General features: G+C 42.3%; 1 protein-coding gene across 2 annotated transcripts in view; it reads left to right on the top strand.

Moving 5' to 3' along the window:
- The window catches only part of MXI1 (MAX interactor 1, dimerization protein), a 93,016-nt gene that overhangs the window by 28,977 nt on the left and 41,168 nt on the right, over positions 1-22,871 (top strand). For both annotated transcript variants that reach the window (XM_077823182.1, XM_077823181.1), the window contains exon 3: positions 13,051-13,080. In XM_077823182.1, coding sequence (XP_077679308.1) covers positions 13,051-13,080 — 30 coding nt within the window. The remainder of the gene's footprint in view (positions 1-13,050; positions 13,081-22,871) is intronic.

Raw genomic sequence — 22,871 nt, 5'->3', positions numbered from 1 at the left:
ATCCATTCTTTGATCCTAGTTTGATTTTCATAGATATTTTGTTTCAGTACTCTATGTTGTTTTACCAGTCTAGGTTGAATTCATCTGGATGATTTTAAACATGATCTTAATCCATTGTTTGTATCATGCTTTCTTCTTACAAAACTGCAATGGACAGAGCTTTAGAATATTGCTCTTTCTGCTACATTGATTAAAGTTGCTCTGTAAGATTCACCCCCTCCCCCTTTTTTTTAATAACGGTAGGCCAGATTCCTCTGTTATGACATTGTAAATCAGGAGTAAGTGAAAGCAGGATATATCTGTCTGTTTCTTTGCCTTCATTTTCTATAGGTCTCCTAAGGGCATGGCTACACTTGCAGATGTAGAGCGCTTTAAGTGAAATCAGCCTTCGGAGAGCACAGTAGGGAAACACTGCAGTCTGTCCACACTGACCCCTTCAAGCGCACTGGCGTGGCCACATTTGCAGCACTTGCAGTGGCATTGGGAGCAGTGCATTATGGGCAGTTATCCCAGCATGCAAGTGGCTGCAACGTCTTTTTCAAATACGGGGCTGGGTGGAGTGTGACAGGGAGTGTGTTGTGTATATGTGGGAGGAGAGTGGGTTTTGGGGGGCTGAAAGCATGTAAGCTTGTAAGTTCAGACAGCAGCAGACCCCCGTCTCCCTGTTACCCCCTGCCTCTCTCTCTCTCACACACAGCATTCCACACTAATGGTTGCTTTGTCTTGGAGCAGATAAGCAGCTGGCTGTCAGAAACGGAGCTTTCAAAGGGCATTTCCGCATTCCTGCAGCCAATTCCAAACAATGACAAGAGTGGCCACTTGATTTAAGGGGATTATGGGACGTTTCTGGAGGCTGATCAGAGTGCAGTAAAGCAACATCTCGTTCACTCTGGCGCCGCGGTGCTCCAGCGAGGGTGCAGCAAACGTTATTCAACTCGTCGAGGTGGAGTACCAGTGGTGCTGTAGCCGCGGAGTCAGAGCGCTCTACGTGCCTTGCCAGTGTGGACGGGTAATGAGCTAGTGTGCCCGGGGCTCCTTTATTGCGCTGTAACTCGAAAGTGTAGCCAAGCCCAGAGTGCTGAGCTACCACACTCCTGTAGATAGTGCTCAGGTCTAGGAATCAGAAGACCTGGGTTCTATTCCTGACTTTGGCATTGGCTTCTGGTGTGACTTTAAGCACTTCTGTGCTTTTGTTTCCCCAACTGTAAAGGGAGGATGATGATAGGTATCTTTCTTTGTGTTGTGCTCTGAGAGCTAGAGTTGTAGATAACATAACTGCTACATTGTTCCAATGAGACAGGCAGCTCACAGTTCTGAGCAGAAATGGAAAAAATCTTGTCTGATTGGAACTGTGTAAGTACAATCATTTTCTCTTCAAACAAAGTTGTTTTTAACCAAGTGGCATTTTGAATCAAATACCCCATTTCCAACTATCTCTCAAGGGAAACCACCCTCATTTGAGGGAACTTCCTAAGGTAAGAAGCCGTTCTCGCAGTTGATCATGGTGAAATATTTTTTTCTCAACAGAGTTTTTCGTTGCAGTGGATATTTCTGAGACTATTTCTGGATGTGACCCTCTTACTAAAAAGTATGTCACGTGGGAGGAAGCATGGTGTAGGGCACAGGACTGGGATTCAAGAGTCTTGAGTTCCATTCCTGACTCTGCCACTAACTTATTGTGAGAACTTAGGCAAGTCATTTAACATCTACAGATCCTGCCATCTGTAAAATGAGGACTATTGGTAAAATTTTCAGAAGTACCAGTCCCATTTTCAGAAGTGACTTATGCACTTAGGAGCCAGAGGGCTCATCTATATAAACATTTCGTTTGCAGCAAAGTGGGGTGTAAATCTACCCTGCATTAGCCTGTTGCGCACTAAGGGTCTGTGTATACCCAGCTGCTATGTATTAAAGTTCCCTAGTGCATTCTGATCCCTGCTTTGAACCTATTGGTTCAGGCCTTAAGCTGGTTTCCAGCGTGCTTGAATATTCAACAGCCAAAAGAAAAACTTGGTTGCTATTTCATGACTAATTAGGCTTGAATGGTCCGAATTATTTGGATTATTTGACTGAGGCTGGTAACTACTTTATTTCTGAAAAATCTTGTCTCTGATCTGTTTTCATTTTACTTGGTTTATCCAGGAGTCTTTGACACTAGACACTAGAACTGTTGATCATAAAAATCCTTTGACATTATTTAGCTTCTGTGGTTTTGGCTTTAAGGATGTATCGTGCAAATGATTGAGGTCCATCCTTTCTGCTCATTTGTTTCAGTATGTGAGCAAAATCCTCTTCGGTTGTGATTTAGGAGGGTTCCACTTAGTTCTGTTCTTGGATACTTATTGCTTTTGAACTCACACCCTGTCAGGGATTTTAATAAAGCCGTGAAGATGCTGCTGCCCATGTCATAGATAAACGGAACCTCTTAGCTTCTGGGACTGTCAGTCTGATACCTTTCAGTAGCACTAAATTCACTTAAAAATGAAACCAACCACAGCTAAAGACTTACTTTTGCTACCTACTTCTAGACCTGTTTTGGTTTGTCTGTTTTTAATCTTTCTGATTATCATATAGTGAAATTTGGATGTGTGATTAGTGTACTGTACACTTACACAAGCTGATCTCATCCTTCTGTAGGAGGCTCCTAGGAGAGATCCGGAAAGGGAGTGTGTGATGATGTTAGGAACAGTCTGTGCAGGAAAGATGTTTATCTCTAGTATGGACCATTGGAGTGGAGGGCGACAGAGATGTCTTGACCTCTTCTCAATATATTGTAGGTGGGGCTAGAAGCACTGCCTTTTTTAAGGTTGCCTGATACTTTCCATTCTAAGACCTTGTTTTCAATTTCAGATAACTTTGCCAAACTTTAACTGTTTGAAATAAAATTGTCGGTATTGGTTGTCTGTGTCAAGCTAAATTTTTCTTGAAAGTTTCAGCTAAACGGTTCAGCGGTTTCCAAGAATAAGACTAAAGAAAAATGTTGTTCCCCCCCCTCCCCTTTTTTTAGTAGGACCATTTTTTGAGAAGCCCTAATACCCCCATGCTTTGCAGCATGGACTTGAAATTAGTCAGGGTATGGCCTTAATGTTGGAGACATCTTTTCCTGTTCCTGTGAAAATCTGTTCAAATTTGGCAAATTTGTAAGACTTAAAAAAGTTTCAGTTCACACATGCTCAGTTGAGACTTGCTGCTCAAACTCTGAAGATTGTTTTCGTTGAACGTGTTCCAGCCCCTTATTGCTCTTGCGACTCGAGTTCACATGCACAGCCCCCCCGCACAGAACACCAAAGCATTCATCATCCCAGGGGTATGCGATAAATCCAAATTTTTCCTGTAATTGCTGTTATGACTTTAGCCAAGATGGTTAGGGATGCAAACCCCATACGTGGGGTGACCCTAAGCCAGCCAGAAGCTGGGAGGGGAAGGTGGGGTAGATCACTCTAACTGCGCTGTTCTGTATACTCCTCCTGACGTTCTGTACTAGCCACTGTCAGAGACAGGGTAGTGAGCTATATGGACCATTGGACTGACCCCGCATGGCAGTTCTTATGATCTTATGTTCTGGTTCTGCTTCTGTATTGCCAAATCCTGCCCTTTCCCCATAGCCCAGGTGAAATGGAGTGGCTCTTCTGCAGATATTGGGGGCAAGATTCTAGGATCAGCACCCTTTATATGGAACCCTGCATCCCAGTATGAAAGCTTGTAATGGATTGGTTATGTTGCCATACATACCATCCTCTCCTGTTGGAGCTGAGTATAAGATGGTGCCAACATCACTGCAGCTTTGGCCTTTGATCCCTTGGGATACCTTGGCTTCTGTGCTAAAAACGGGGCTTGAAAATATCCTTTCATTCTATAAAGCTGGGATCCAATGTTACTACAGGCCTTTAAAATAATGTCAATGGAGTTCCTAGTAGTGATTTGTGGGACACTTTGTCAGATAGGGACACTGCTTAAAGTGTCTATCTGAAGACTTCGCTATCCTGTTCCTTATTGAGGGTCTCTTCCCCAGTGTCTGTCTTTCCCCTGATTGGTAGCTGAGACCATCTGCATGGCCATCGCTTCTTTTGCAAGTATGAGTAAACAGTAACAGATGCCAGTGACTCTGTGTCCCCTGCTCTGCTTCCCTGTTGGAGACTGAGAATGTGAACTCTGGAAGGGGACTCGTTTGGTCCTGGGAAAAAGGCTTTGATCACAGCCTTGGAAGGAGTCTGATGTCAGTCTAAGAGTGACAAAGGAACCAGCCAGAACTTGGGGCCAGATTAATCTGGTGCAACTCCACTGATGTCAGTTGGGATGTGAACCTTAGCCGATTCTGTCTTCTCGGTTTAGTCCCTTGTAGAAAAACATTTTCTTCAGATACCAAGGCCAGCATGTCTGTGGGGATTGGAAGCTAAAGTTGGACGATAATGATGAATAAGAAAAGAATCTATGGCTGTTGCGCTACCCACCAGCAGATGTTTGGGTTCACTGATAAATGAAGTTGAGCTGGGACTGTAGTATGTGGCATTTGTGTCTTTGGGCTGTGATTTTTTTTTTTTTCCAAAGAACATTTAGGCCCCCAAATCTCATAAAAATTCAGTGGGAATTGGGCAGCTAAGTCCCTGAAGCTCCTTTGAAACTCCCAGTCATGAGTCTCTCCAACTTAACAAAAGATTTGGTTGTTTCATGCACAAGCTGTACTATTACCATGATTTGCATTACTGTAGCACCTAAAGGCCCCAGCCAAGATCAGGGTCCCATTGTGCTAGGCAATGTACAAATCCATGGTAATAGTCCCTGCACCAAGCATTTTATCATCTGATATAAGAGGGCTAACACACTATATTAATGAGCTGCTTCTAATCTAAGACAAACTCACTGAATCTTAGCTGTTGGAAGGAAAGGGGGATGGAAGACAAGGGTAACGTTCATAGGCAGTGCTCAGGGCCTGATCCTGAATCTGCTGAAGTTCATAGGAGCCCTTCTCTTGACTGTAATGGGCTTTGGATCAGGCCCAAGTTTTCATAGACTAGTTATGGGTTTGATCCGCTGCCTTTGGAAGCCAATGGAAAGACTCTCATTGACTTCACTGAGCATAAGTTCAGGTCCTGTGTACACAACTAGGTGACTCTGGATCAATTAATTTTAAAAAAAATAGAGACAATAAAATAACTGTTGAACATTCCAACTTTCCATCTGCCTAGCCACTGTCAGCTGGCATCTTTCCAGCAGAAGAAAGTTTGAGGAGTGATCTGAAGGAGAAGGGGTCAGCATTTGATGTACTAGTTCTGGGAGGATGATACATGCTCAAAGAGTGGCGTGGCAGGGTGTGTGTTCGAGAAATAGATGGACAGGTGATCAAAGGTTACAGTAGTTGGCTGAGCCAAGGGGTGGCGCAGTAGAATACCAGAAGGGATAAGCATTTGGGGGGTAAGTTGTGAAGGGCTGTAAAACTAAGAACAAGAATCTTTTATTTGATGTTCGAGAGAAGGGGCAGCCGGTGGAGGGACGTAAAGGGGTGAGAGTGATGTGGCCAGAAAGACAGGTCACTGGCAAGACAGATAGGGCACACGGGCAGTTCCAATATCTATTGGTATTATATTATGGGATTTCCTAAACTCAGTCAATGTGACTATATTATGGGCTAGAAAAATATCTTTCATTATAAGCCTCTTCATGGTGAAGGGTGGGATGAATAGATTTTTGTTGGGGTTGCTGGGCAGAGACCATCTTCTGTATTTGTACAGCACCTAGCACATCTGATCCTGGACCATGCCTGTGTTCTTAAGTGCTACAGTAATATTAATAATTACTAATAATACACAATAATTATGCTAAATTTGCAAAGCTGAGCTATATACTTTATTTCTGCTAACAGCCCAAAATTGCTCCCTGAGGATGAAATTCTCTCTACTGTGAAGGCCCAGCAGAAAGCTAGTTGCATGACCTAAACCTAATAGCAGAGCTGTGTGTGGGGCTTAGAGTAGAGTGGTGGCACAGTGAGCCTTTACACCCCCAGTAAGCTTTGGAGGGAGTCTCCTTGCCACAGCAGAGTGGTCTAGGTTGAAGGTCTGTGCTTATACAGATTCAGAGCCCTAAATTCCCCCACTGGAGAGTTAGCTATTCCATTTGATAAGCTCTATCACAGCTACATAGCCTGCCTGTGGATTGGGTCAGTGGGTAAATTCTATCTTCTCTACCCTTACCTTGCTTTGTTAACTGCATAAAACCCAATTTTTCAGTTTGTGTATTAGAGGTGGCTTTTTGCCCAGAAAGACTAGAATTTTGCATTCATGTATTTTGTTGAAACTATTATACTCAAAGGATTGCAGCCATTACTGTAATTTCTGCTTCTTTGAGAGGTTGGGATGTGATGCTGTTCAAATGGAGATGCAATATGTATAAAGAGATCCCCATGGTTTATAATGAATTCCCAGGAAAGCAATAAAGCTGCTATTCTGTCAAGCATTTCTTGCTGTACATCCGTGGGTGTCGAAAGCTTATCTCTTTCACCAAAAGAAGTTGGTCCAATAAAAGATATTACCTCATCCACCTTGTCTCTTGGTGTTAACCTTAGGCATTCATGAGACTGCTGATTTGAAGAGAGTTAATTGGAACTGGGCATTGATTATGGGCATTTATTTTTCCAGGCTAATTTCATATGCCATGGGAAAACATATTTTATTGAAATAAAACAACTGGGCTAAGCAGATGTATTATTTATTGTGTCTCTTTCTTAGAGAGAATTTGGTGTAGACAATTTTAGTTAGGGAAAAAAATCCAAGTTGTTTGTTTGTCATGTAGATGGTATCAAAGATGGTAATAACTGTCCTTTTTGGGGAAAAGAGACGTTATAAATCCACTGTCTTATATTTAATTGTGACACTCTTTGTACTTTTCCCATATCCTGGGACCAACATGGCTACAACAACACTGGATACATGAAGAGGTTGGCATATTGGGGAGCCATCCTAGTGTAGTCATGGCTGTTCCCATGGTTTGGACAAAGCGTTTTTGTTGTATGTAAAATTGTTATGGATGAGTTTGGCGATGTGTTTGGGGTGGATGTCTGTCCACTGTCTTGTCCACTGTCATGTAAATATTTGAGGCAGGCAGCTATGCTGTCATTGTGAGTGATGTTGGTATATAGGAAGGTGACATCCATAGTGGCAAAGACGGTGGTCTGAGAGAGGTTGTTAGTGTTGCGGAATTTGTTGAGGAAATCACTTGTATCTTGGAGGAAGCTGTCCCTTTGTGTGTTGAGTGGTTTGAGGGTGGTTTCTATGAGACCCTATATTCCTTATGATGAGGCTGCCTGGGTTCCCTTGTTTGCATATCTTGAGAAACATGTAGAAGGTCCCTGGGGTGGGTCCGTAGAGGATGAGTTTGTTGTGTTTCTCTTGGAGTTGTTTGGGGAAGGATTTGATGATATCCTTAAATTCCTGGGTAAATTGTGGGGTAGGGTGTTCGAGTTCTTTATAGTAGGTGGTGTCAGAGAGTTGTCGGTTGGCCCCATTAACGTAGTCATAGTGGATGAGGTCTGCCGTGGCGCTCCCCTTTTGTCTTCTGGTTTGATCACTATCTGGTAGTTAGATTTCAGGGACTGTATAGCTGTCCACTTGGTGGCGGAGAGATTGTCGCGGATGTGATGTTTAAGGATTTCACACTCAGTTTTCTTTCCTGAAGCACTCGGTGTAATGTTCAATAGTGTAGTATTAAAGATGGTAATAACTGTCATCCCAGGTGGTGGCTGGGATTCAGCTGGAGCCAGTAGGGGACCGGGTGCTGATGTCCGCTGGGTCACTCTCTCACTCTAGCCCATTTGGGCCACGAGATCTCGAATCAGGAAGATGAAGTCCTGGGGTGCCAGGATATGATGGGCGGTGGCAGCCATGAAGGTAAAGCTCGCTCCAGTAGCGTCTGTCCTTTCAATCTTGGTTTTGTTCTTTCATTCTTTCCCCACAAAATCTTTCTTTTAAGTACCCAAAAAGGGAGTCATGGGTGGAATAACCTATTATTTTGTCCACCAATTAGGCCTAATACTTGGCATACCAATTTTGGCTTATTAACTTTCAGCTCCATACCTCCTGTTTTTAACAAGCTTACAACACAGTCCTTGAATCATATCAATGTGGCCTTTTTGTTTAGACTAATTCAGTTATCCTGTCTCCCTTTTGTACCTTTTGCCATTAACATTTGTTGTTACAGGTTATTTTGACATTTTATGAACTTTCACATACTTTTTAGAGTTGAGCTCATAATTAGAGTAAATTTGTAAGTCCAATTATCACAACAGTCCTTCCATTTATGTGACACTTTATTAGATTTAAAGGAACACTGCCAATTTTTTTTTCAATAAATGATTAATGTATAAAACAAATCACCTTTCTGATTGAGCCCACTTTGAATAGGATGTCCTGGATTTTTAAATTTTAATGGGTTTTTCCTCCTCACCTGCTGATGCTTAAAAGGCGTTTTTGAGCAGGGGATATAGGACAGGCTGAGATAAAACAATAGCAAACATGCTCGGGCCCTGCCTCTTCAGTTTCAGCTTTGCTCAGCTACTGGTAAACACCCTCTGGCATAGCCTGGGTGGCAGCATGTATGTGAGCTCCCTCAGATCAGTGCATGAGAGTGATGTCCTAATGCAGAAGGCACAAAGTACAACAGACCATCAACAGTGAAACTGACTGTATACAAACACTGCCAAATATACAAAATAAAACAAAAAATCAAGAGAAATATGTCTAATCTCATTGGTGTAACTTTAGGATTACTTGCAACCAGTAACAAAATGTTCAGATTTTCAAGTGGATGGTATCTCTTGTTGTTGGATCAGAAAGTTGATGGTGTTCTATAATTCTGAATATTTAACCGTCAAAGTAAATAGCAATCGATAGCCTGGTTTATGTCCAGATTCTGGTTGATATTAATCAGAAGAGAAATGAAGATTCTTTGTTTAAGTAAAACTCAAGTGTCCGTTTAGACCCAAAAAGAAATGTAGTACTTGTGGCACCTTAGAGACTAACCAATTTATTTGGTCTCTAAGGTGCCACAAGTACTCCTTTTCTTTTTGTGAATACAGACTAACACGGCTGTTATTCTGAAACCAGTTTAGACCCAATATTTTGTGGTTGGTTTTTGTGGTTAATTTTTTTTAAAGTTGTCATAAAATTTAATATTAACAGACATGGTCATAAATGTTATTTTTTTCCATTTCAATGACAACGGTGTCTTATTTAAATCCAAATGAATCTTTGTAATGTTTGCAACCCAAAGATAGAAAAATCATGCCAGATGCAGAAAGTGAAACTGGCTATAAACAGAAAAGAGGAGAAGAGAAACTGCCTTTTCTATTTTCATTGCCCAGGCTGAGTAAATATAAAAATGCAAGTAAGTCCAAATGATAACGAGGATATCAGACTTTTGACAAATGTTTGTAGTTTCCTTAAACGTAGCTGGTGCTGATAGCACAGGTAACAACTTGGCAGGATCCATTTATGTTTGCTGAGCTTCTTTTGTTCGAATTCAGCTGTGCTGGGAAAGTTTTTGCAGGCAATATGGTTAAAAGTCACAGCATAAATTTCCTGACTTGATGAAAAGACTGTGACCCCCCTCAGAATTGTGGTGTTCATTGGAAAGAAGATAGGTAATAAAGAGTCTCCTGTGTGAGAGGAATAGGAGGAACCTGCTGTTTTAATTTTGTTCACAGCAGTGAGCCAAACTTTGTTCTTTCTGTGCTGGCCTTGATAATTGGCTCAATATAATATAGGAATTCGATTCATTGCATATCTTTGGCTTTATAACTGTTAATGGAATAGCCAGGAAGAGTGCAAAGTCTCCTGCAGAAACATACAGTAAATAAAACTAATAACACATTCCAAAGAATTTGGGGTCAGATTTTAAAGGGGCCTTGACCCAGTCTTTGGGAGGTTCAGTTATTTGCAAATAGTTAATGAGCACTGTCATTTGATGTGTAAACGATAGAATTTATAATCCAGTTGCATGAGCAAATGGGATTTGCTGGTGTAAATTGTCACTTGCATAAAAAAGGGGTGCACGCCACTTCACTCGCACTCACGCAACAAGTAATCAGGCTTTCTGTAGGTAAAGTACAGGGGATTCAAAAGGTGCGAGAGCCCCCTTACCTAGGACCAGGGCACAGGGTTGCAGTGCAGCTGCTCTATTCTATTAAGTAATTGGCAGATTTATGCCCTCCGTGTCAGTTACAGAAGCTGCTAGGGCCACTGTATCCATGTAATTATGAATCTGTCAGCTCCTCGTCTGTCCTAAATAGTGCTACTCTCTAGGCCAGCCTACATTGGGCTGGCACAGAGACCCTCTCCAAGGCAGAAGTTTAAGAAGTATGGGCAGCTGCACTTAGACTTGCACTAATCATACATATGCAGGTGACTTGCGTATCTACAGTCACACATGGCCAAGCGGAGGCCACATTTTGAAACTTGATCCTCAGCGTTTAGGTTTATCAGCTGTCAGAAGATATATGTAAAAACAAAATTAAAAAGGCACACTCAAGATCCAGCAGTAGTTGCTCATGTAACCAGGGGAATAAAAAGTTGCTTCTTTTTTTTTTCACTGTGAGCGTGACCCCTTTTTAGAGATTTGCATGATGGGAAATTAAAACAGTTACTTTGGGAGCTTGTCTAGCTTTAGCATCTGTATAGTATACTGTGCCTTTAAAAGTATGTCTGCACTTTGAGCTGGGGGCACAGGCGCTGGCTTCTAATTTTTCCCCGGAGGTGCTCAGCCCCCACTCTGCCACCCACCCCGTCCTCACTCCACTCCTTCCCCTAAGCACCCACCCCTGCCTCTTCCCACCCCCACTGCACCCCTTCTCCCGAGGCCTCGCCCCGCTCCACCCCCACCCTGCCTCTTCCCCGCCTCTTTTCGCCCCCTCCCCCAAGAGTTCCTGTCCCTGCTCCTCTCCCTCCCTCTCAGTGCCTCCTGCACGCTGCGGAACAGCTGTTCCGAGGCATGCAGGAGGCGCTGGGAGGTAGAGGGAGGGGGGCAATCCGGGGCCGCTGGTGGGGGGCGGGAGGGGAGCTGGCTGCCGGTGGGTGCTAAGCACCTGCTAATTTTTTCTCTATGGGCGGCCAGCCCTGGAGCACCCATGGAGTTGGCGCCTATGGCTGGTGGTGTAATTCCCAGCTTGAGAAGACATACCCATGCTAGCATTGAACAAGCGAGCCCACTAAAAATAGAGTGTAGCTGCACCAGTGTAAGTGGGTATGTGCTCATCAGGTTAGTGCAGGTGTATCTCCTCAAGCTGGAATTTACGCCTCCAGATTGAAATGCAGATACAGCCTGAGAGACCCAGTGCCCAATACCAAATCAGATACATTCCACTGACGTGCCATAAAGATTTTGTCCGTCTATTTATAGGCCCTGAACCGTGGCTAGTTAAGCTTTAATCTTCAGGGCTTGTTTCTGTAAAATTGTTTTATTTCTCAAATGTCTACAGGTTTAGTTGTGGTCGTTATTGAACTCCTAACACCTGTTCAGCACTTTTTCCCCCTCCTTTTTTGGGAAGCACTTAATTACTAGAGGGTTTCCCTTGGAGCTGTGAACCTTCATCCAGTTCCCTAACTGGAGAATTCTCTGCAGGATTCTCCAGATGGGGGATAGAGGATAATCTTCTCAGAGCTCCGGAAGAAATGTGATGCCAAATTACAGAAAATAGATCCTTTTTATTAAGCTCTTGGCTCATTTACTCCTATTTTAAGATGACCTTATATTAAAGGGACATGTTAGATTAAAATTTGTATATTTTAAAATAAAATTACCTGGGCTGTTAATAACACTGATCATAAATGCTGACGAAAAGACACTAATATGTAAGGCCATGAAAAAAACACCCCCATGAGCAACATAAGTTTCACCAGCATAAGTGGTGGTTTGTACAGCGCTATGTCAGCAGGAGAGATTCTCCCACTGACCTAATTATTGCTGCTTGCTGGGGATGGTTTAATTATATCAACAGGAGACCTCTACAGCTACACGAGAGATCTCACAGCAGCGCAGCGGCATCGGTACAGCTGTGCCTCTGTAAGGTCTCTAGTGTAGACATCACCTAAGTTTGTCTATTCACGTTGTCATCGTGCACACAGACAGTGAAAATAGACTAGTCGATTTCTGTTTTTTGTTTCTAGTCACTTTAATTTTCCAGCTGAGAGTTATTGTTTGAATAGCAGTGGTGTGCTTGATGGTATACAGGTATAAAGGCAAGAACACATGTTTTCAGATATTTCTAGTGATGTAAATATGAGGCTAAGTACCTTTTTAGGGTACAGATGCTCTACTGTGAGTGTTGTGAGGGTGCTGGTATCCCCAGTTGTGAGAGGTGCTGGAGGTGAGCTGGGGAACCATATTTGAATTCCGCGGGCACTGCCTTAACCCTGTAATGCTTGCAAGCATGGTGGAGGAAGCATTCCTCTACCCCTGTCCCTGTATGTACATCCCACCTTCACATACCCAAATGCTGGGCAAATTTTGGGCTCTGGCAGCAAGTGGGATAGATCTTGTTAGTGACCCTGTGGATGGCTTGTCTAATGTTTCTTTTCAGAGCAACTTCCATATGAAGATCTCAAAATATTTTAGGCACATGAATTAAGCCTTATAATAGCCCTGTGTGGTAGGTTGTATCAATATTCCCATTTGACAGATGGGCAAACTGAAGTACAGAGAGGTTAAGTGACTCAACTGTGATCACACATGGAGTCAGTGGCAAAGCCAGGAATTGAATCCAGGACTCCTGACTCCCTGTCCTCTGCTCTCACCATTGTCTTGATTCTCGGTTTTGGACGTTTTTAAATATCTGATGTAAATTTACAGTAATGCATCTGCGAACAGCCAGTAAATACAGACCTAGCGTGGGAAATGTCTCTCACAGCAAGAGAGAGTGGAGAGTTATGACTGAATATTTTAATATATACAAATGGTTGAATATATGCTGAGTTGTATTCTTGGAAATGTTTATGGTTTGCAGCAATTGGATTACTGTGCTGTGAGGCTGAAGGTAGCTAATCCAAATTTTTGTTTGTCTTCCAGGTCTACACACAACGAACTAGAGAAGAACCGGTAAGTAGCTGATGAGCTGAGTTCTAAGAAATACAAAGCCCAGTCAATGTAACAGCATGCTTTAACATTACACATGCAGGTGTGATTTCATCAGCTCAGACAGCTGTGGATTCCCACCCTGCACCAGGTGGGTTTAAAGTCCAGGCAAAGACTCTAAAAGATTTGAAAAAGAAGCCTTTCTCTGCCCCTCCACACCTCCCCGCCAAAAAAAAGGGGAAAAAAAAAGGCGAGAAGTGACCCAGTTTTGCAACTAATCTGTATGCAGAGTAAATACTGTTCCTCTTCTCTTGACACTGAAATCTGATTGGGTCATTGTCCCTACATGAGGTTGCTAAGTTATCTGGTTTCTCTGGCACTGGTTAATACATGTTACTGAGAACTGAAGGGCAGTTCCTTTTATTTTATTTTTTTGCCCTCTCTTGGCAGGACTGTAATATTCTCTACAGCATAGAAGAAAATACCATTCTCTAGAGGATCTGAAGTCTGGCTAACAGTGCTCCTGTGGAGTGTCGATCTCGTAACCTGTTTTAGGACAGAGCCTTTTTATCCTTGAGTTGGAGTTTTAGCAAGCCTTGCAGTTTTGTTACTTGGCTAGCTCTGCTATATGACTCAACCCTTTTGTAACAGGAGTTAAAGTAAGATAAATACCATTGAGACAATGGGAGTTAGTTCACACGCATATCAGATTATAGCATTGCAATCAGGATGGTATAGGTAAGGTTGTGTCAGGGTTCCCGTTATAAATGTGTCTTGGATTTTTTGTCAGTTGGAGCAGAAAGAGTCTTCTATGCTAGCTGCTCTTGTCCTGTGGAAAAACCCACATGGTAGGTTACTTTGAGTGTACAGCTGAGTGCTCGTTGCTACATCTTCCACACGTTTTCCCATTAGTTCATGCGGGTGAGGTATGGTTAATCTGGGAAACTCCAGCCCAAATTTGTATCACTGACCAGACCTACAAAGATGACATCTCCTCACCTTCTTGGGTCCCTGTAGGGCCACCTCACAGTGCATATTGCCCTTGTTTCCTTCCCCTCTGTTTGTTTATCTACAGAATTAATTTTCTTTGTTTTGTAAATCACAGGCTGGTTTCCTGTGGTTTTACTCAAACCTCCCTAATTGCCCACTATTCCACCTTTGTAAGGCATAATCTTTATCACCCCTGTTCTGCTATGTCCATAGTTACACTCCGTATTCCCCATTTCCCCTAGGATGAAAGCTACCACCGTAACAAAATCAGTTTTTCTGAAAACATGCTAATAGGGTTTAGCTCTGTTTCCTAGTCAGTACAGATCAGGGCTCAGCATGTTAGAAAACCCTGGGGCTTGCAGTTTCTTCTTTTAGGGAAAGAACCACTGAAGAATGGCCTTGTGGCCTAGTGCACATAAGCAAACGCTGAGCAGGCCCTCCTTCTATATGTAGATACCACCATTCTTTGTACGTCTTCCTTCTGTGGTGCTTTGTATGTCTCCGGTATGTAGTACTTTGTACATCTCCTGTCTGTGGTATTTTCAGTTCCTGTGCGAACCTTCTCAACTTGGGTGCTTCATGAGATAGCGTGTTCCTCTAGAAGTTGACACTGAGCTAGCAATGGACCACTTTTTAATATTATTGTAACCTACGGTGGAAGATGCAATGATGAGCAAGTTAAAGGACATATGGATTGAGAACACCTATTTTAATTATCAATGGCATGTAAATTGGCACAAGAGGAATGAAAATTGATGCATGTTTATTTAGGGGCCCCTGGTTTCTCATTCAGGTAGTGTTTTTATTCAATGACATACACATATAACTGGGTATCCTTTAGGTATCTACAACTATAGAAAAACCAATTAGCAATTGTCATTGCTTCCCAGTCTATATTACTGGGAATTAGGACAATGAGTTTCATGCTGGAAATATATATTTCTGGGCTCCAAAGCAATGTTTTCTGAGAGAAGAGGCTCGCTTCCAGTGTAGATTTTCATCACATTCTATTTGCTGTGTCTGTTTGTCATGTCACTACCTCCAGACTTCGATATGGCAAAGGCAAAAGCCCTGGTACTAATAGCTTTGTTGCTGACAGTTGCTACATTTTTCTGTTATTACAAATTATTCCTTTTGAATCTCAGTGTTCTCTCCATTATTGATACACACTATAATTTTCAAAATTGTCTACTATTAGGTCCCTGACTCAGGTTCTCTCCCCCTCACCCTCCTAACATCAGTCTGTCTTGCGTGTGGTTAAATTTTACTTTAACCCATTCAGCAATTAAACAGAGTTGCTTTCAAGTGCAGGCAGGAATACTGGCTGAAAAAAAGAAAACATTTACTAATCCTTGCATTTAAATACACTGTTTTTCTCTAGCTCAATTTTTGCAGGGCTGAGGAAATTTAGGCTATATCTGGATTATAGTCTTGTTCCTCTTTGATGTCTGAAAGCATTTGAATGTTAAAAGCATAATGAAAATATTTGAGCTAGGAACATACGTTACTTTATTCTGGAAGGGCGAATGGACCAAAAATACCAGAGATTCTGATAAGGAGACTGTGGATTTGGTACCCAAATAAATAACTGTGATACTAAGGTGACCTTTACCTTCCTAATGCTCTGATTTGGTTTCTTACATAAAGTGATTGCCCTGAAGTTTATATCAGGGTGGGGTTTTTTATTTACAAAAGATTAAAGTCAATTTGTAGTTGCCTGTCTTTAATACTCATGCTGGAAATATTTGTGTTTGTGTGTTTTTATTTAATGAGTGGGTATTTTTGTTTCCCTTTGAGATGAGTCATATCTTGCATATGAAGTGGAAACCAGATACTGTTTCTTATGTGCAGCAAGGTTCAGCGAATAGAAGAGTACATCTTACCCTCAGATTATTGAGTGGTAAGGTTTAAAAGCTGTAGAGAGCATGCAGTGGTGGTAATCTAATGGTATAGTCGTTTTGGGCTTCTGTAATATATCTGGGTCTTAGGTGGCTAGGAGACATAAGGAATCCCTACCTTTGATTATATGTAGGACTGTCAAGCGATTAAAAAAATTAACTGCGCGATTAAACGATAATAGAATACCATTTGTTTAAATATTTTTGGATGTTTTCTACATTTTCAAATATGTTGATTTCAGTTACAACACAGAATACAATGTGTACAGTGCTCACTTTATATTTTTTATTACAAATATATACACTGTAAAAAACAAAAGAAATAGTATATTTCAGTTCACCTAATACAAGTACTGTAGTGCAATCTCTTCATCATGAAAGCTGAATTTACAGATGTAGAATTATGTACAAACAATAACTGCATTGTTTTATTTCTGAATGTAAAACTTTAGAACTTACAAGTCCATTCAGTCCTACTTCAGCCAATTGCTTAGACAAACAAATTTGGTTACAATTTGCAGGAGATAATGCTACCCACATATTGTTTACAATGTCACCTGAAAGTGAGAACAGGTGTTCGCATGGCACTGCTGTAGCCGGCATTGCAAGATATTTACATGCCCGATGTGCTAAATATTTATATGTCCCTTCATGCTTCAACCACCATTCCAGAAGACATACATCCATGCTGATGACTGGTTCTGCTCGATAATGATCCAAAGCAGAGCAGACTGATGCATGTTCATTTTCATCATCTGAGTCAGATGTCACAAGCAGAAGGTGGATTTTTCTCTTTTGGTGGTTTGGGTTCTGTAGTTTCAGCATCGGCGTGTTGCTGTTTTAAGACATCTGAAAGCATGCTCCACACCTCATCCCTCTTGGATTTTGGAAGGCATTTCAGATTCTTAAACCTTGAGTTGAGTGCTGAATCTATCCTTAGAAATCTCATATTGGTACCTTCTTTGCGTTTTGTCAAATCTGCTGTGAAAGCGTTCTTAAAACAAATAACATGCTGGGTCATCATCCGAGACTGCTATAACATGAAATATATGGCAGAATGTAGGTAAAACAGAACAGGAGACATACAGTTCTCCCCCAAGGAGTTCAGTCATGAATTTAATTAATGCATTATTTTTTTAATGAGCATCATCAGCATGGAAGCATGTCCTCTGGAATGGTAGCTGAAGCATGAAGGGGCATATGAATGTTTTTAGCACAGGGGTGGGCAAACTTTTTGGCCCAAGGGCCACATCGCCGAAATTGTATGGAAAGCCAGGTAGGGAAGGCCGTGCCTCCCCAAACAGCCTGGCCCTCACCCCATCCCAATTCCCACCCCCTGACTGCCCTCCTTGGAACTCCCGACCCATCCAACCCCCCCTGCTCCTTGTCCCCTGACCACTCCCTCCTGGGACCTCCTCCCCTAACGGTCCCCCATGGACCCCACTCCCTATCCAACCCTTCCTGCTCCCTGACTGCCCTGACCCCTGTCCCCACCCTGCCCCCTGACAGGCCCCCTGGGACTCCCACGCCTATCCAACCACTCCCTGTCCCCTTATCATGCCACTCAGAGCACCAGGACTTGCAGCCAAGCCAGCCACGCCGCTGCGCTGCCCGGCAGGAGCTCGCAGCCCCGCCGCCCGGAGTGCTGGCTGTATGGCGAGCTGAGGCTCCGGGGGAGGGGGGAAAGCAGGGGAGGGGCCAGGGGCTAGCCTCACCGGCCGGGAGCTCAAAGGTCAGGCAGGACGATCCCGTGGGCCAGATGTGGCCCGTGGGCTCTAGTTTGCCCACCTCTGGTTTAGCATATCTGGCACGTAAATACCTTGCAGTGCCAGCTACAAAAGTGCCATGCAAATATGTGTTCTCACTTCCTAGTGACATTGTAAATAAGAAGAGGGCAGCAGTATCTCCTGTAAATGTGAACAAACTTGTTTGTCTTAGCAATTGGCTGAACAAGAAGTAGGACTGAGTGGACTTGTAGGCTCTAAAGTTTTACATTGTTTTGTTTTTGAGTGCAGTTATGTAACTTAAAAATGTAGATTTTTTTGATACTTTCACAATAAAGAGATTGCACTACAGTACTTGTATGAGGTGAATTGAAAAATACTATTTTTTATCATTTTTACAATGCAAATATTTGTAAAATAAATATGAAGTGAGCACTGTACACTTTGTATTCTGTGTTGTAATAAACATCAATATATTTGAAAATGTAGAAAAACATCCAAAAATATTTAATAAATTTTAATTGGTATTATATTGTTTTAACAGTGCGATTAATCGCGATTAATCTTTTTAGTTAATTGCGTGAGTTAACTGCGATTAATCGACAGCCCTAATTATGTTTTTGTTTAGCTTTTACCTTTAGAATATTGCCTTTAACTTGGCATCAGTACATATATTTATTTGAAGTGTGGAGTTCCCTTTAGGAAAATGTGTTCTTAATTGGAGTTCAAGAAATGAATAATACACGATCAAATCCTAAATTCCAAATGCACGAGGCCTTGAGTCAGGAAATACTATAGAATATGCCTGTTCTCACTTTCTGGTGACATTATAAAAAAGAAGAGGGCAGCATTATTTCCTATAAATGAAAACAAACTTGTTAGTCTTAGCGATTGGACTTGTAGGTTCTGAAGTTTTACATTGTTTTGTTTTTGAATGCAGTTATGTAACAAAAACTACATTGGTAAGTTGCACTTTCATGACAAAGAGATTTCACTACAGTATTTGTATGAGGTGATTTGAAAAATACTATTTTATTTTTACAGTACAAATATTTGTAATAAAATAATACACACTTTGATTTCAATTACAACACAGAATACAATATATATGAAAATGTAGAAAAACATCCAAAATATTTAATAAATTTCAATTGGTATTCTGTTGTTTAACAGTGCAATTAAAACTGCAATTAATCCTGATTAATTTTTTAATCACAATTTTTTTTTTTTTAGTTAATGGCATGTGTTAACTGCGATAATCAACAGCCCTAGGTACAACAAATACCTAGAGAGTGAAACTGAGAAACTGAATGGGGAAGGCATTGTTAACCATACTTCGTTTTTGATACCGCTATTTAACTCAAGCATCTGACAAATGGGGAAGAAAATAAATGTTGGTGAAAGATTCAGTAACTCCATCCCTTTAAATTGAGGCCTTCTGAAAGCTTCTGCACAGTTTCTCTGGTCCTCCAAGGAGACTTCTATTAAAAATGGGGAATCATAGAATATCAGGGTTGGAAGGGACCCCAGAAGGTCATCTAATCCAACCCCCTGCTCGAAGCAGGACCAATTCCCAGTTAAATCATCCCAGCCAGGGCTTTGTCAAGCCTGACCTTAAAAACCTCTAAGGAAGGAGATTCTACCACCTCCCTAGGTAACGCATTCCAGTGTTTCACCACCCTCATAGTGAAAAAGTTTTTCCTAATATCCAATCTAAACCTCCCCCCCTGCAACTTGAGACCATTACTCCTCGTTCTGTCATCTGCTACCATTGAGAACAGTCTAGAGCCATCCTCTTTGGAACCCCCTTTCAGGTAGTTGAAAGCAGCTATCAAATCCCCCCTCATTCTTCTCTTCTGCAGACTAAACAATCCCAGCTCCTTCAGCCTCTCCTCATAAGTCATGTGTTCTAGACCCCTAATCATTTTTGTTGCCCTTCGCTGTACTCTCTCCAATTTATCCACATCCTTCTTGTAGTGTGGGACCCAAAACTGGACACAGTACTCCAGATGAGGCCTCACCAATGTCGAATAGAGGGGAACGATCACGTCCCTCGATCTGCTCGCTGTGCCCCTACTTATACATCCCAAAATGCCATTGGCCTTCTTGGCAACAAGGGCACACTGCTGACTCATATCCAGCTTCTCATCCACTTTCACCCCTAGGTCCTTTGCCGCAGAACTGCTGCCTAGCCATTCGGCCCCTAGTCTGTAGCGGTGCATTGGATTCTTCTGTCCTAAGTGCAGGACCCTGCACTTATCCTTATTGAACCTCATCAGATTTCTTTTGGCCCAATCCTCCAATTTGTCTAGGTCCTTCTGTATCCTATCCATCCCCTCCAGCGTATCTACCACTCCTCCCAGTTTAGTATCATCCGCAAATTTGCTGAGAGTGCAATCTATACCATCCTCCAGATCATTTATGAAGATATTGAACAAAACCGGCCCCAGGACCGACCCCTGGGGCACTCCACTTGACACCGGCTGCCAACTAGACATGGAGCCATTGATCACTACCCGTTGAGCCCGACAATCTAGCCAGCTTTCTACCCACCTTATAGTGCATTCATCCAGCCCATACTTCCTTAACTTGCTGACAAGAATACTGTGGGAGACCGTGTCAAAAGCTTTGCTAAAGTCAAGAAACAATACATCCACTGCTTTCCCTTCATCCACAGAACCAGTAATCTCATCATAAAAGGCAATTAGATTAGTCAGGCATGACATTCCCTTGGTGAATCCATGCTGGCTGTTCCTGATCACTTTCCTCTCATGCAAGTGCTTCAGGTGAGATTTGATGTCACTCATGCTTTAAAAGTAAAAAGCAAGCAAAAACATGCTCGCTCTCCCTCTCTCTCTGAGGAATGGTGGTGAGGGGAACCTTTCAGGAATTCATTATACATCATCAGGGAACAAACAAGGCTATTGGCTAGGAGATTCCTGATTTTGGTTTCTCTTTCCTGAGCTCCTGCACAGCTGCTTCCATCTCCTTACTGAATAAGTCACATAACTTGTGAGATAGAGATGTAACCTAGAGCAGCTTCCTATGGTTACAGTTCTCCACAATCCTAGATGAAGTCTTTGTGATTAGTCTTCCCGAACAGTAACTATAACTGTAGAGACCCAGCTTAGATGCTTCAGGTCACCATCCAGAGATACCGAGCCCAGACTATCAAGTTGAGGTAAATATGCAGAAAGAAAAGTTACCACCACTTTAGCACTCCTGTGAGGAATTGGTATAGAAAATTGCATTCATTCCTCTTTTGTGTCCCAAAAGTGAGCCCACACGTTTGGAGGAAACCTGCAGTTCTAAAGTAGGAACCTCCAATGGATTGACTGATTGCATTCAAAGCGCTCTAAATATAATTTCTGCTCCAGTCAATAGAAGCAGTATGAAATGGTGGCTTGCTGTTTGTTCATTGTCTTAAGGGCCCAGGAGAGGCCTGGGAGCTGTATAGGGAAAAGTGGAAGACATAGTTATCTGTACCTAGATAGTATGTAACCTGGAATGCACCACAGCCAGCTCTGGATCAAGAATCTTAAATCTCTGCCGAAACTTGCATCTTCAAGTTTTCATTTCAGCATGTTGCTAAGACTTTATTTTAGGATGACTCCTGTCTTTGTTACATTTATGGATGGGCCTAAAATGAAGACCGGGGCTAAATTTATCAATGGTGAGCCTCCACAGAACCTGGTTGTGTTACACTAGGGAAGTATTTGGCCCTAGGTACACAGATGAGCAATCTACTTTCCAAGTGTAGTTTTGCAAGCACACTAATAATACAGGAAGGCAGGCTTCTCCTCTGGCTCTCCCAAGTCCATCTCCAGAAGCTTCACAGGTTTTGTCTTCTATAGCTTGAAGTGCTGTTTGTTGAAGTGTTGAGAGTCAGAGATTCTGATGCAATGACTTGCCTTGTTCAAGTGACTGACGTTACTCATGGGTTCATAAATGTCACTAGCTAAAACCCACCTGGGGAACTCCTGCCTCAGAGAAGATGAGGTATTGAATATAATTTTTGAAATGGGCTACCAGTTAGGGTGACCGGACAGCAAGTATGAAAAATTGGTACGGGGGTGGAGGGTAACAGGAGCCTATATAAGAGAGACCCAAAAACCAGGACTGTCTCTATAAAATCAGGACATCTGGTCACCCTACTACCTGTTAACTACAATTTTAAGGGCTTTGTACACTCTGACAGGATTTAGGATTGCCTGCTACTGTTTATACTAAGAGCAGAACAGAACAAAAATGCCAAAGGGAATTGTAATATACCTAATGCAGCGACCCCATATGTATGTGATAACAAGGGAACTTAATTTATAATAGAAAAACTTTCTTGCCTGCAGTTTCTCTCCTTTTGTTTTATTCTGTCTGAAGTATTTATATGGCATCCATCACCATGGTGTCTGAGTACCTCACAGTCTTTCTGTTGATCTTCACCGCACCCCTGTGAGATAGGGCAGTGCTATTACCCCCATTGTACAGATGGAGAATGGGAGCACAGAGACACTTAGACTATGTCCATACTTAAAATGCTACAGCTGCAGCGCTGCAACTGTGGATTCTTTGTCGCTGTATTAAATCTACCTCCCCAAGAGGTGGTAGCTAGGTCCATGGAACAATTCTTCTGTTGACCTAGCGCTGCCTACGTGGGGACTTAGATCAGCTTAATTATATCTCTCAAGTGTGGATTTCTCACACCTATGAGTGATGTTGCTGGGTTGATCTAATTTTCCAGTGTAGACCAGCCCTACGTGACTAAATCGAGGTTGCACAGGAAGTCTGTGGTGGAGCAGAGGTTGAGCTCTCACATCCCAGGCTAGCACACTTACCATGACTGACCTTTTCCTTTTCTCTTTGTTACATACTTCTCTCCACCCCCATCTCCCCGTCGTCCTTCTTTAAAACATTTCCTCGTTATTTCCCCGCTCATCCTCCTCCTGTACGAGGAGAGACTAAAAAGATTAGGGTTGTTCAGCTTAGAAAAGAGATGGTAAGGGGGTGGGAGGGGATATGAGGGAGATCTATACATCATAAATGGTTTGGGAAAAGTGATTACAGAAGTGTTGTTTACCCATTCCCACAATACAAACACCAGGGTTCCCCAGTGAAATTAATAGGCAGCAGGTTTAATACAAACAAGAGGAAGTAGTTTTTCCACACATCCGGTTAACCTGTGGAACTCATTGCCATGGGATGTTAT

This window comes from Eretmochelys imbricata, chromosome 7 (genome assembly GCF_965152235.1).
Source record: "Eretmochelys imbricata isolate rEreImb1 chromosome 7, rEreImb1.hap1, whole genome shotgun sequence".
NCBI lineage: Eukaryota > Metazoa > Chordata > Testudines > Cheloniidae > Eretmochelys > Eretmochelys imbricata.
The sequence above is the reverse complement of the archived record's forward strand: the minus strand, read 5'-3'. Positions and strand labels throughout refer to the sequence as shown.